Raw genomic sequence first — 12941 nt, 5'->3', positions numbered from 1 at the left:
ACCAAGCCACGCGATTTCTAAAAAAAGACTGCTGGGCCCCGTCTCGGCTTTGTTTCAGAGGTAATGTATGTTTCCTGCATGTATTTACTTGTATCAAATTTCGTTTCACCAAGGGTTCTTGTAGCATATGCGCAACGAATTATCTTCTACTTATGTATATGTACGTAATTTCACTACCGATAGTGGCTATAAAAAGGGTGTTCTGGTGGCATATCGAACGTCATTGCGGTAGGCGAAGCAGAAGTACCGTCATCCTCATTTGACTTCTGTTCCAGCCTCTGTAAGAAAAGTAGTCTTTCCTTGGCTTGATTATGGATATAGTTCCTCTTCAGTTTATCAATAATCGTTTCTTGTAACCCGCACTGTTTTGATGAGATAGCGACAGCATTATTCAGAAAAACGTTAGCGTTTTTCATCAATATGTTTAAAGTATGCGCTCCCCCGGGGGTTTTTTGTGACTTTTCAGTTGATTCTTTTATAGCGTACCTTCTCAGTTCATTATCGGAGGAATTTACTAAGACATCACAAAGTTGAAAAACTACGTGACTCAATTGTTCGTTCAATGTCTGATTTTTCAGAAACAAGATTTGATTTCTATAGTCTGTTAATAAAGTTCTAGCCTCTGTAAGAACTTTGGTCAATAACCCAGAGAGTTTCCAAGATGCATCTGAAGAATAATCGTTTAAACATAGAATGGCAAATTCAACGATATCAACTCTAATCAACGAAAGATCAATCTTACCCTGTACATCTTTTTCATCAAGCAGATCGGTAAAGGAGACGGTTTGCAGAACAAAATCTTGCAATGACTCGAAGGTTCCGGAGCTAATGATGTTCAAACCTTCAATTAAAGTCTTGGCTAAACCGATTTCCTTCAAATCTAATGGAATGGCGGCGGAAATGGAGTCTATAATGTCGCGTAGTTGTAAATAGAATTTATTGGTTGTATCTTCCAAGAAATTAATCTGAATAGGATTCAAGATTTTCGTTTCGACATTTTTTTCAATAGATATTTTCGACTCAATAACCAATTCCATCAAAGCATGGTTGAACTTTAAAGAGTTGGCGAGTACTTCGGTAAGTGAAGACGGAGTCACTTGTTCAGAAACGTCCATAACTTCTGCTGGAGGTTGTACAGGTCCATTGGTTCGGATACCACTTCCGTCCCTGGTAACTTGCATCGCGTCTTCATCCAAAGTATCTCTTTGCAATTCCGTATCTGTGTCATCGGAATCTTGTTCTGCATTTTCACTCCAGTTTTGTAGTTCTTGTAACAGATAATTAACCAGGTGTTGAAAGATTTCAATATACTTGTTTGTCAAAGTTAAAATGTCTGCACCTTCCATTGCAACGGTGGGCGAAACGGTGTCGTCTAGGGACTCTATGAGAGTCAAATAACATGTCAATAGATTGAATTGAAGATCCCAAGTTCTCTGTTCTGGGAAAGTCTCATAAACAATTTCAAACCGTTGGATAATCTGTGGCAGAGATAACACCAAATTGGAAAGATCAGGCATATCATCCATTTTCACGTATTGCAAGATATTAATGTAGCCGTTATTGGCCAGATAATCTGTATAAATTTGCAAAAAAAGCCTTGTTTCATTATAATAGATATTATATTTCCCTTCCTGCGTGGAATCTAAAGCAGTCAGACCATTTTCGTAGTGCTCTAGAGCCTTTAGATAGAACCGCAAACATTTCTTTATGTCCGATAGCAACCAACGGTCTGCTTGTTCTTCACAGTCGATCGCTGCCAGGTAGAAATCTTCTTGAGTAATCAGGGCTTTCTGCTCCTTTTTGTGTTTATTACTCTTACTGAAATGCTTGAAATTTTTCGGAGGTCCCATTACCTGGTTTACAATACTCTAGTTGTCTGCTTAAGAGGCGAAGCATTCAATGCGGTGTTTGTATACATAAACTTTTAGAACTCTCAAGAATCCGCATCAACGGAAAGCCAAGGCAAAAAAGAAAAAAAAGCAAATCAAATTCAAAATTACGTATGCAACTACGAAAATTTGGCTCCCAACATAATCTTAAGGGCCTTCGTCATCACTAACTGGTCCAAAAGAATATCGCAGATGCCGAAACTATCACCTTTTCATACGTTGAATTTTTGAGAAAATTAATCACTTACAAAGACTCCTCGAAATTACGGCAAGGACACCCCCTGAAGTGCACAGCCGCACAGCCGCACAAGTCGGATTTGGGAAGACGACAAAGAGGGGACTTCTAGAACAAAATTGCTCCCCAGCGTCTTTTAAGGGAGGGGGTTGCAATGCAAAAGCACCCTGTATATCATCAAATCTTGCATTACTACCCGCAGTTTGTACTATTTACAAGGACGTAAAAGTGGGATGAACGGATGGAAAGATGAGATCACTATTCCCTGTTTTCTGTCTCCGCTGTTATCCCCTGCTTTCGATATAAAAACATTAGCTAAATACCCTAACAACTTATATTATGTTAGAGATCCTATCTGTAATTCTTATCCGAAATTAGCCACTTTTCTAGGGTTTTCAAACAACCATAAACAATTACTTGTATTGCGATCACGATAAGCATTAAGTATAACCTCATATATTTCCGTTTCTAATAATCAATGTCCTACAAAAAGTTTGTGTACTTTATTAACCTTTTCTTTCTACTAGGGGCTACATTGTTGACTTTTTTTCTGATACTAGCAGGTGGCAGGACCACAGGAGTGTTGAAGAATTTTTATTGGTTTCAGGCATCCACTTCGGGCTTTAACTCGGCGCCCTCCGTAACCAGATGGTACAATTATAACTGGTGCGGCTGGGAAAGCCGCGGAATAGCAGTCAACTGCTCTTCTAAGATGGCAGCTCAGCCGTTTTCACCAAGGGACAACTTTGGCAGTTCCCCCCTCATGCCCTCAACTTTTTTAAACAACAGAAATGCCTACTATTATCTTTCAAGAGTGGGCTGGGCAATGCTTCTAATCGGGCTTTTCTTTTTGTTAATCACGTTAGTTTCGGTTATTGCCAGTTTAATCAGATACAATAGACGTACCGCCGCTCTGGCAACTGCAATGAGCTGGATCACGCTTTTCTTCATAACCCTATCCGCTTGTCTGTACACAGGATGTTACGCTAAGGCAGTAAAGGCGTTTCACCATGAGAATCGTGATGCTAGACTAGGTCCCAAGAATTTTGGGCTTATTTGGACCACAGTATTTTTGTTAATTGTAAACGCCATTTGCTGTACTATCATGGTGGCTACTCATAAAAGAAACGAGTACATCTATGACCGCAGTTTCGCTTCTACCAAGACAGTGGACTCACAAACTCCAACTCCAGTTCCAACAAATGGAGGAATACCTTCCTCGGTGCCTGTAACTGAGGTCCAACAATCTCAATCCCACCAGAATCATAGGTTCTTTAAGAAATTGAGAACGAAAAAGAGAACTGTGACTAGCGCAGGCGATGAACCAGACCGGGTTCAAGAGGAACGCGTCTATACTGAACAGAATGTTCCTGTTGTATCATAGGGTGCAAAGGAGGCTTTTTTTTCCCTTATTATTAAAGCTAGGATTACAAATAATAACAAACCTAATTGCAGCGATTAGCCTTCTCCTATTCTCTGTTGATACCAATTTTATTTATTACTAATATTTTGCACCGATATTCCACTAATCTTTTATGTTTCCCTAAATATAATATCTTTAATTCTCAACCTCTAATAATACTAATACTATACGTCAAACAATGTAATGATACCATCTAATAAAAAGAAATCGTATTTTAACTTCCTTTTAATGTATCATACACATCTTACTAACTCTTTTTCTTTTCTTTTCACTATTTCGACAGCAATGAATTAGACACAAACCAAGAGTCTTCTGCTACACAGCACGGCTTCGGCTACCATATTGACAAATCTTATGACAGGATGCTGGGTTTGGGCCAATCTGCTCAAGCATATGCAAGTGATGATGCTCTCAATATGAACCAGGCAAAGGATAAAACGTACAGCGTTCCAGGGTGTGGCAGGGCAAGCGACCTCAAATATCCTCATCGTGACGGACACTCTTCGTCTCACGAACAGCGCTCTGGAATTTTACCAACTGAATGCCCAGGCCCTACTTTAAACACCGGTGCCGGTAGCATCGGTATCCCGGGATGTGGCAAAGTCACAAATAGAGTGGTCAGTGACTATAACAAAAACGCTAGGTCTACGCTAGCCAATTTTGATAGTAGTAAAATGACCGAGGCAAGAATGAACAGCAAGAACGTGCCGATTGGTTGTCAAGACACCTCTGATCCGCACTTCAATGGGCCTATCGACCAACATGTTCCCGGTGCAGGTTCACCTCAAAGTCAACCTCATCACATCGACGCGTGGAACAGCGTTTCTTCTCGCCGTGCCGATAATAACAACCAAGACATGATGGACCCCCAAACGGCTTCCTCAGACAGGTACAATGAGAAAATGATGAGAGAAGAAAATAGCGGCGTCTCTGCTTCTTCTTACACCACTAAAGTGCAGGGATATCCCGCAAGTATTCCATCATTCAATCAGGAAACTGAGGAAAAGGAAACCTACGCCTACGGTGTGGGTGATCGGCACAATGTCCCAAGAAACCAAATTATGGATGAGACTAATCCTTCGGCTAACGTTCTAAACGCTACTGATCATAGTATTTCGCACCCTGAGAATAAGGTCTTGCATAAGTAGTTTTTGTTTTTCCTACAGTTTTTATTTATAACCAACCTTATACTTTTATATCCTTGTCTACATATTATTGTCATAACGAATTTTTTATTGGTTAAATGCAGCTATTGCGTTCTCTTTATTGCATAAATATATTCTATTACAATATGGGAGGGCATTATCAGCCTCCATGTGCTTGCGTGCTGTCAAAGAAGGAGTGCGGGGATGACAATATGAATAGCCGCCGAAATTATGCCCGGCTGCAGTTGACCGTATAAATAACAGTGCTTCAATGAAAGGACACAAAAAGCAAGATCGTCCCATTTTCTACCTTAATCAGTATAGTAAAAATCAAAAACATAATATATTACTGTTATGATGAATAAAGTAGATCAAATCATCGGTTACAAAAAGTACGAAGTGAAACTACCAAAAGATCGACAAGTAAAGAAAAATAAATCAAAAGGTGGAAATGTTGATCAAATAGATACTAAGAGGGAAAAGGATAAAATGAGAGCTTTTGGTGAAGAAAGGAAAAAGTTCTTAGATAAAATGGCTAAAAACAAAAAAAAAAATACAAGTAGAAAAGATAGAGAGAAGCCAAAAGAAGTAGAAAAAGAAAACTACAAAAGAGAAGACAAAAGGCTAAAAGAACAGAAAAAATTATCACTGGCAAAAGAATTTCGTTTCAAAGAACCGAATTCAGAAGCCATTAATCAGAACACAGCAGCTGAAAATGGTAAACCTAAACCACAGACTGGACTAGATTTTGACATAGACCATCAAACCGTGTCCAAGATCATGATAGATCAGGCTATTCAAACATCTAGTCCTCTTAATGTCCAACTCACGGAACTTTTCAATGATAACGTCCTCGACGTCTCGAAAGATAGTCAGTTTGTCCTTCAAGACATGGAGTTCACCTCCTGGGAACGACGCTGGTCAAACTGCAGCACGACCAGTAATGCGACTACGGTCTCATCAGTTCCTGATCCCAAATATAATATCAACTACAACGACATAACCTCCTTCAATTCAGTAGCGCTAATTACCGAAGATCTTAACATATCTGCATCATCTAATGGTCTGCATGAGAGAGGTAAAAAGCTACTGCAGCAAGAGATGGAATACTCAAACAAGGTCAAAAATGTCACCATCGGGCTTGAAAGATTGTGTATGGATGAAAAACCAGTCCCAGATGCAGGAATAACCATGCAACAAGCGTCGCGCTGGTCAGAATTCCCCACTTGTTGCGATCAAGCTGCTATTTAGCTTTTCTAATTTAAAAAATTTATAAACTTCTTATAGTATTTCATCTTTATATCAAATACTATTAGCAAAATAAAAGGAAAGGAAAGGGAAAGGAACTTCTTTAGACTGCTTCGCACTGATTCTATCGCCATCCTTCTTCATGTTCTCAACTATTGGATATCTGCTCTATTTAGAACAATCGTTATTGTTACCCGCGTTAAATGGGGTAACTGATTGCTGCTTTTTTTTCTCGTTGTTTTGGACCTTTTCGGACATGAGAGGTCAAAAGAAAAAACAAACACGACCAAGTAAGCCGGAATAAACAAGTATAACCACCTGATTGAATTGCCTTCTTTAAACAAGCACAGACCTCCAAAAAGAAAAGGCTTTTGAAACGCTGCTCACGCACAGTTGTTTATTCCGTCCACATATTTTACGTGTCAGTTTCCTTTCTGTCTTCTCTTTATTCAATCAATTAGCATTAAAGAGAAAATAAGTCGTGTACTTTGAAAACCTTCTGTTCCTGTTTTCTTCCCGTATTTTTCATTTGCTTCACCAGCTTTTTCTCAACTGATCATATCATTTCAAGTTAAAAGTCTTTGTCATCACTTTTCTGTGAGTTGCAAATATTTGTAAGCGTCACTTACCTAGAGCAGCCTTTATCGATCAATATTTCAGAGGGAAAAACCTGTATCTCTTAGCATGCAAAGTTCAGTTTATTTTGACCAAACAGGGTCATTTGCGTCCAGTAGCGACAACGTTGTGTCTAGTACCACCAACACACACAACATTTCTCCCAGTCATCGTTCCAGTTTGAATCTGAACACTACTTCTCATCCCCACGAAGCGTCGGGTAGAGGAAGCGCAAGTGGGGAGTTGTATTTGAATGACACAAACTCACCCTTAGCGATATCTTCTATGCTAAACACACTTGCCCTTGGAAGTATGCCCCAAGACATTGCAAGCAGCAACATTAGCAATCACGATAACAACATTAAGGGGAGCTACAGCCTAAAATTGTCAAATGTAGCCAAGGATATTACTCTCAGAGAATGCTATGCAATCTTCGCTCTTGCTGAAGGTGTGAAAAGTATAGAATTACAGAAAAAAAACTCTTCATCAAGCATCACTTCTGCCTCATTAGAAGACGAGAATGATATTTTTATCATTGCCAGATTTGAGTTATTGAATCTAGCTATTAATTATGCCGTTATTTTGAATTCGAAAAATGAACTCTTTGGACCCAGTTTTCCCAATAAAACAACCGTTGAAATAATAGATGACACAACAAAAAACTTGGTTTCATTCCCATCATCTGCCATTTTCAATGACACCTCAAGATTGAATAAATCGAACTCGGGAATGAAAAGGCCAAGTCTGTTATCACAAAGATCCAGGTTTTCATTCAGCGATCCATTTTCCAATGATTCTCCTTTAAGCCAACAGCAATCTCAACAGCAGCAGCAACAGCCACAACAGCCACAACAACACTCTACGCAAAAACATTCACCACAACAATGTAATCAACAACAAGTGAATTCTTCAATACCGTTATCTTCTCAAGGCCAGGTTATTGGGTTACATTCTAACCATTCACATCAAGATTTGTCTGTGGAATCAACAATTCAAACATCTGATATTGGCAAATCTTTCCTTTTGAGAGATAACACTGAAATTAATGAAAAGATATGGGGCACAAGCGGTATACCTTCCAGCATCAACGGTTACATGAGCACTCCCCAACCTTCTACGCCAACTTTAGAATGGGGAAATACTTCTGCATCCCAACATGGTTCTTCGTTCTTTTTACCCTCTGCAGCATCGACAGCCATTGCACCTACGAATAGCAACACCAGTGCCAATGCAAACGCCAGCTCCAACAATGGAGCCAGCAATAATGGTGCTAACCAGGCACTCTCTGCCAGCTCGCAACAACCAATGATGCAAATTGGTAACACGATTAACACTTCCCTAACCTCTTCAAATTCATTGCCTCCATACGGTTTAATGTCTTCTCAATCGCAGCACATTTCAAATATGGTAAACACCTCTGATATGAACATTACACCTCAAAAACAGAACAGATTTATGCAACAACCCCAACCAGAGCATATGTATCCTGTGAATCAAAGTAACACTCCTCAAAAAGTACCGCCCGCAAGATTAAGTTCAAGTAGAAATTCACACAAGAATAACTCTACTACCTCATTATCCTCAAATATTACTGGATCTGCCTCGATTTCTCAGGCTGATTTGTCACTACTAGCCAGAATTCCACCTCCTGCCAACCCTGCTGATCAAAATCCACCTTGTAATACCCTTTATGTAGGGAATTTACCCTCCGACGCTACTGAGCAAGAACTAAGACAGCTATTTTCTGGTCAAGAAGGCTTCAGAAGACTATCATTCAGGAATAAGAATACCACATCTAATGGTCATAGTCACGGACCGATGTGCTTCGTTGAATTCGATGATGTCAGTTTTGCAACCAGAGCGTTAGCTGAATTGTATGGTAGACAGTTACCTCGCTCCACTGTGAGCAGTAAGGGAGGTATCAGATTAAGCTTTTCAAAAAACCCACTGGGTGTTAGGGGCCCAAACAGCAGAAGAGGAGGCAGTGGTAACCCAAATCCTAATGTAAATATGCTTTCCAGTTACAATTCTAATGTTGGTCATATAAAAAACTAAAAAAATGGTTCCGCAAAAACCTGATTTCCTTGCATGTATCACATTATATGCATTGCTTTTCATCTTTCCCCCACTATAATAAGAATAATATTTTCTGTCGCATTTTTTCTTTTTCTTTTATTATTTGTTATAATAATATTTTCTAAACCGACTAATAATAAGAATAACATCGATAATACTTTATCTCTTCAATTACGTTAAATTATCTTTTTACTATTACATTACAACGTGCATATAACAGAAATTTTTTCTTTTTCTGTCTAACATTTGAATTGTACTATGAATTAAACCCGCCATCTTTTTTCTTAACTACCATTTTGCGAACTCCTATACCGCTTCTGCAACAACAAGAACTTTTATTTTCAATTTTAATGTGCCATTCATTCCATTTTGCTTGCGCTAATGTGAATAAGATTGAGAGGGAAAAGTCTCACTATCGAATATCGCTCTTTAGTGTGATTATTGTCATCAAAGCACCAAGTGCTTAGGTGAGGTCATATCCGACAAATGTTTTGAAGAGAGAATATCTTTTTTTTATGCTGCCAACTTTTATTCTTTCCTTGTTTAAAAAACTCTGCCTTTGGATATTCTCCCACTATATATATGTATTAGCCTTACTTTTATTCCAGAACTCATTTTTATAGAAGTATATATCGGTATCGACTTCAATGTAATATTTTCAACCCTATGCTACAAGAGCAGATTAAAAAAATATGGGCTACCAGTGGCAAGAACATATTTGATATTTCGAAGTTCTACTTTGTTTATGACCGAACTGATCAATTTTATGAATGTCTTTCAATGGAATCTCAATACGGGTAATAACGTCATATTTCTTATTTTTCTTGGACAATTTGTCCAAAATAAAATTTTCACGACTTTTCTCCTTCAAGTACCGCGACTTCTGCGATAGTTGTCCGTTAGACATAATAATCATTAACGCATCCATAAGGTGCTTGCGGTCTGTATTTGACTTTCTTCACATTCTTACGCCTAGACTGAATGGGAAAACAACCAAGAAACCAAAAAGGAACCTGAGAACACAAAGAGTATTTGACGAAAAGTTACACTCACATAATGCATCACCAAACTAAGTTAGATGTATTCATAATCAGAGCTTATAATTTACTGTCTAACGAGTCTGTCATTAGTGGTGCTTCCTTGCAGAGTGTTACAAACTCGCCACAGACGACAACGAACACGCCCTCAGGTATGGTTAACGGGGCGGTTGGAACAGGGATAGCTAATCCAACAGGGTTGATGGGGTCTGATAGCACACCTAACATCGATGAGATTATAACTAGCACTGGTAGTAATGCTCTGACGAAAACCAACTCAGATAGCGCTAATGGTACGCCGAATGGTAATTCAAGTTCTACCTCAGCCATTAGCAATGCAAGCAATCCTGCCACTACTGGTAATAATGCGAGCTCTAGTGCCACCTCAAATGGAATATATACGCAAGCGCAATATTCTCAACTTTTCGCCAAAATATCAAAACTATATAACGCTACACTATCATCTGGGTCAATTGACGATAGATCAACATCACCAAAATCGGCAATCGAACTATATCAAAGATTTCAACAGATGATTAAGGAACTAGAGCTGAGTTTTGACGCAAGTCCTTACGCAAAATACTTCCGCCGGTTGGATGGAAGGCTTTGGCAAATAAAGACAGACTCAGAATTAGAAAACGATGAATTGTGGCGATTAGTCTCAATGAGCATATTTACAGTATTCGATCCTCAGACCGGCCAAATTCTAACTCAAGGACGCAGGAAGGGAAACTCCTTAAATACATCAACTAAAGGCTCCCCATCAGATTTACAGGGAATAAACAACGGGAACAATAATGGGAACAATGGTAATATTGGAAATGGGAGTAATATTAAGAACTATGGAAATAAAAACATGCCAAACAACCGAACGAAAAAAAGAGGCACCAGGGTGGCTAAAAATGCTAAAAATGGGAAAAACAATAAAAATAGTAATAAAGAGAGAAACGGCATTACAGATACGAGTGCATTCAGTAATACAACAATAAGCAACCCAGGTACCAATATGCTTTTTGATCCATCATTGTCTCAACAGTTACAAAAACGACTGCAAACGCTATCACAAGATGTCAATTCTCGTTCGTTGACAGGATATTATACACAGCCAACCAGTCCTGGCTCAGGAGGATTTGAATTTGGTTTGAGTCATGCAGATCTGAACCCCAATGCTTCCAGTAATACCATGGGCTATAATACAATGTCCAATAATGGATCCCATTCGTGGAAACGAAGGTCACTGGGATCGTTAGATGTTAATACGCTGGATGACGAAGCGGTGGAAGAACTTTTGCAACTGACAAATACGAGTAAGAGGCAGAGGCCGATGACAACTGCAGCAGAGGGTGCGTTAATAAATGATGGTCCGGACACTAATTTAAACGCGAATAACACCCAAATGAAAGTTGATTTAAATCCTTCAAACAGCATGGGACCTATAGATACAGAAGCCGTGATACGCCCATTGAAAGAAGCTTATGACGCAATCATTTCTGAAAAAGGCCAAAGAATTGTGCAATTAGAAAGAGAATTGGAATTACAGCGCCAAGAGACGCAGTGGTTAAGGAAAATGTTAATTGAAGACATGGGTTGTGTTAGAAGTATGTTAAGGGATTTACAAAGATGACACGATAATAATGTTTAACATATATTGCTTTCTCTTTTAATTTTCTGGTGTAGATTGGCGGTATAATTAACTATTTAACAGTGACGTTTACTATCTTACTGTTTCTTGTACTCTTTTATAATGAACAGACGTTATTATATAACTACGAACTAATGATAATTCTTTTTACGTTATTCCTGATGTAAAGGATACAAAATGGGTTTCTTTATTTTGCAGCAGAACCGTAAAATTTACGCTACTTTTACCGTGGGTCCTCTTATTTGATTGTTTCCGTCGCTACGAGCGAACAAGGGGTGGAGACAATAGGGATGGTGAATATATACACATACGTTCATATATAAGAAAAAAACTCAAGAAGAATATCAAACGACCAGGATCCTTGCTTATATTATTGTCTGTTGCTGGGCCAACACATATTTTCATTTCAACACACCAATCTCAGGTATTAAAGAGAAATCATTGTAAGGTAAAAATGTCTACGTTGAAAGTTGTTTCATCAAAGCTTGCAGCTGAAATCGACAAAGAATTGATGGGTCCTCAAATCGGATTCACTCTACAACAGCTAATGGAGTTAGCTGGGTTTAGTGTCGCGCAGGCTGTATGTCGCCAGTTTCCACTGAGAGGCAAGACAGAAACGGAAAAGGGCAAACATGTATTTGTTATTGCTGGGCCAGGTAACAATGGCGGGGATGGTCTCGTGTGCGCAAGACATTTGAAGCTTTTTGGTTACAACCCTGTTGTTTTCTACCCCAAGAGAAGCGAGCGCACTGAATTCTACAAACAGCTGGTTCACCAATTGAATTTTTTCAAAGTTCCTGTCCTGTCTCAAGATGAGGGAAACTGGCTGGAATATTTGAAGCCGGAAAAGACCTTATGCATTGTAGATGCAATATTTGGTTTTAGTTTCAAGCCTCCCATGAGAGAGCCATTCAAGGGCATTGTCGAAGAACTGTGCAAAGTGCAAAACATTATCCCGATTGTTTCGGTGGACGTCCCCACAGGTTGGGACGTTGACAAAGGTCCGATCTCTCAGCCCTCAATTAATCCTGCTGTTCTTGTATCTCTGACTGTCCCCAAGCCATGCAGCTCTCACATAAGGGAGAATCAAACAACTCATTACGTGGGGGGAAGATTCATTCCTCGAGATTTCGCCAATAAATTCGGCTTTGAGCCATTTGGATATGAATCCACAGACCAAATATTGAAACTCTGATAGCCCAAATCTATAATGCCACTACCATACATAATTTTTATATAATCCCTTATTTTGTGAACAAATAGCCATCATGATTCTCTTTTAAGATGATAAAACCGTCGTTTCTTTTTCTGACGCGCCATCTTTTCTTTTTCTATCTGTCTTTTTTTTTTTTCCTTTGGTGTTTCATCCGAAGAAGAAACAAAAGAAAGAAGACCAATACTTTCTAAAGGGCAATTGCAAGGTAGATATAACTAGAATTGCACAATAGAGATTGCTTGCATCAGTGGCATAGTTAACAATATTTTCTCGGCCTCCTTTGACGTAAAATCTAAAAGACCTAGTGCTTTCAAAACCCGCGCATACTGAAAAAAAAAAAAATAAAGAAGAGTGTACTGAACTGGTACTATAATTCATCGAAACTCATTTATTCCATATTAAACCGGTAGAAAAC

General features: G+C 38.9%; 7 protein-coding genes across 7 annotated transcripts; 6 read left to right on the top strand and 1 right to left on the bottom strand.

Moving 5' to 3' along the window:
• Positions 1-173: 173 nt before the first annotated feature.
• On the bottom strand, positions 174-1850 carry YNL193W (uncharacterized protein; the record flags this gene model as incomplete). The annotated part of the gene is made up of 1 exon (NM_001183031.2): positions 174-1850. The coding sequence occupies one exon, from the start codon at positions 1848-1850 to the stop codon at positions 174-176; it is 1677 nt and encodes a 558-aa protein (NP_014206.2).
• A 752-nt stretch (positions 1851-2602) lies between these two features.
• On the top strand, positions 2603-3508 carry YNL194C (uncharacterized protein; the record flags this gene model as incomplete). The annotated part of the gene is made up of 1 exon (NM_001183032.1): positions 2603-3508. One exon carries the CDS (start codon positions 2603-2605, stop codon positions 3506-3508), a length of 906 nt encoding a protein of 301 aa, NP_014205.1.
• A 401-nt stretch (positions 3509-3909) lies between these two features.
• YNL195C (uncharacterized protein) lies at positions 3910-4695 on the top strand (the record flags this gene model as incomplete). The annotated part of the gene is made up of 1 exon (NM_001183033.1): positions 3910-4695. One exon carries the CDS (start codon positions 3910-3912, stop codon positions 4693-4695), a length of 786 nt encoding a protein of 261 aa, NP_014204.2.
• A 351-nt stretch (positions 4696-5046) lies between these two features.
• Positions 5047-5943, top strand: SLZ1 (Slz1p; the record flags this gene model as incomplete). Its single annotated transcript, NM_001183034.1, has 1 exon — positions 5047-5943. The coding sequence occupies one exon, from the start codon at positions 5047-5049 to the stop codon at positions 5941-5943; it is 897 nt and encodes a 298-aa protein (NP_014203.1).
• A 681-nt stretch (positions 5944-6624) lies between these two features.
• Positions 6625-8610, top strand: WHI3 (mRNA-binding protein WHI3; the record flags this gene model as incomplete). The annotated part of the gene is made up of 1 exon (NM_001183035.1): positions 6625-8610. One exon carries the CDS (start codon positions 6625-6627, stop codon positions 8608-8610), a length of 1986 nt encoding a protein of 661 aa, NP_014202.1.
• A 1077-nt stretch (positions 8611-9687) lies between these two features.
• Positions 9688-11292, top strand: GCR2 (Gcr2p; the record flags this gene model as incomplete). The annotated part of the gene is made up of 1 exon (NM_001183037.1): positions 9688-11292. One exon carries the CDS (start codon positions 9688-9690, stop codon positions 11290-11292), a length of 1605 nt encoding a protein of 534 aa, NP_014200.1.
• Positions 11293-11764: 472 nt separating this feature from the next.
• NNR1 (NADHX epimerase) lies at positions 11765-12505 on the top strand (the record flags this gene model as incomplete). The annotated part of the gene is made up of 1 exon (NM_001183038.1): positions 11765-12505. The coding sequence occupies one exon, from the start codon at positions 11765-11767 to the stop codon at positions 12503-12505; it is 741 nt and encodes a 246-aa protein (NP_014199.1).
• Between the last annotated feature and the right edge of the window lie 436 nt (positions 12506-12941).

Source organism: Saccharomyces cerevisiae, chromosome XIV, assembly GCF_000146045.2.
Source record: "Saccharomyces cerevisiae S288C chromosome XIV, complete sequence".
Lineage (NCBI taxonomy): Eukaryota > Fungi > Ascomycota > Saccharomycetes > Saccharomycetales > Saccharomycetaceae > Saccharomyces > Saccharomyces cerevisiae.
This window is presented reverse-complemented; position numbering and strand designations above follow the sequence as displayed.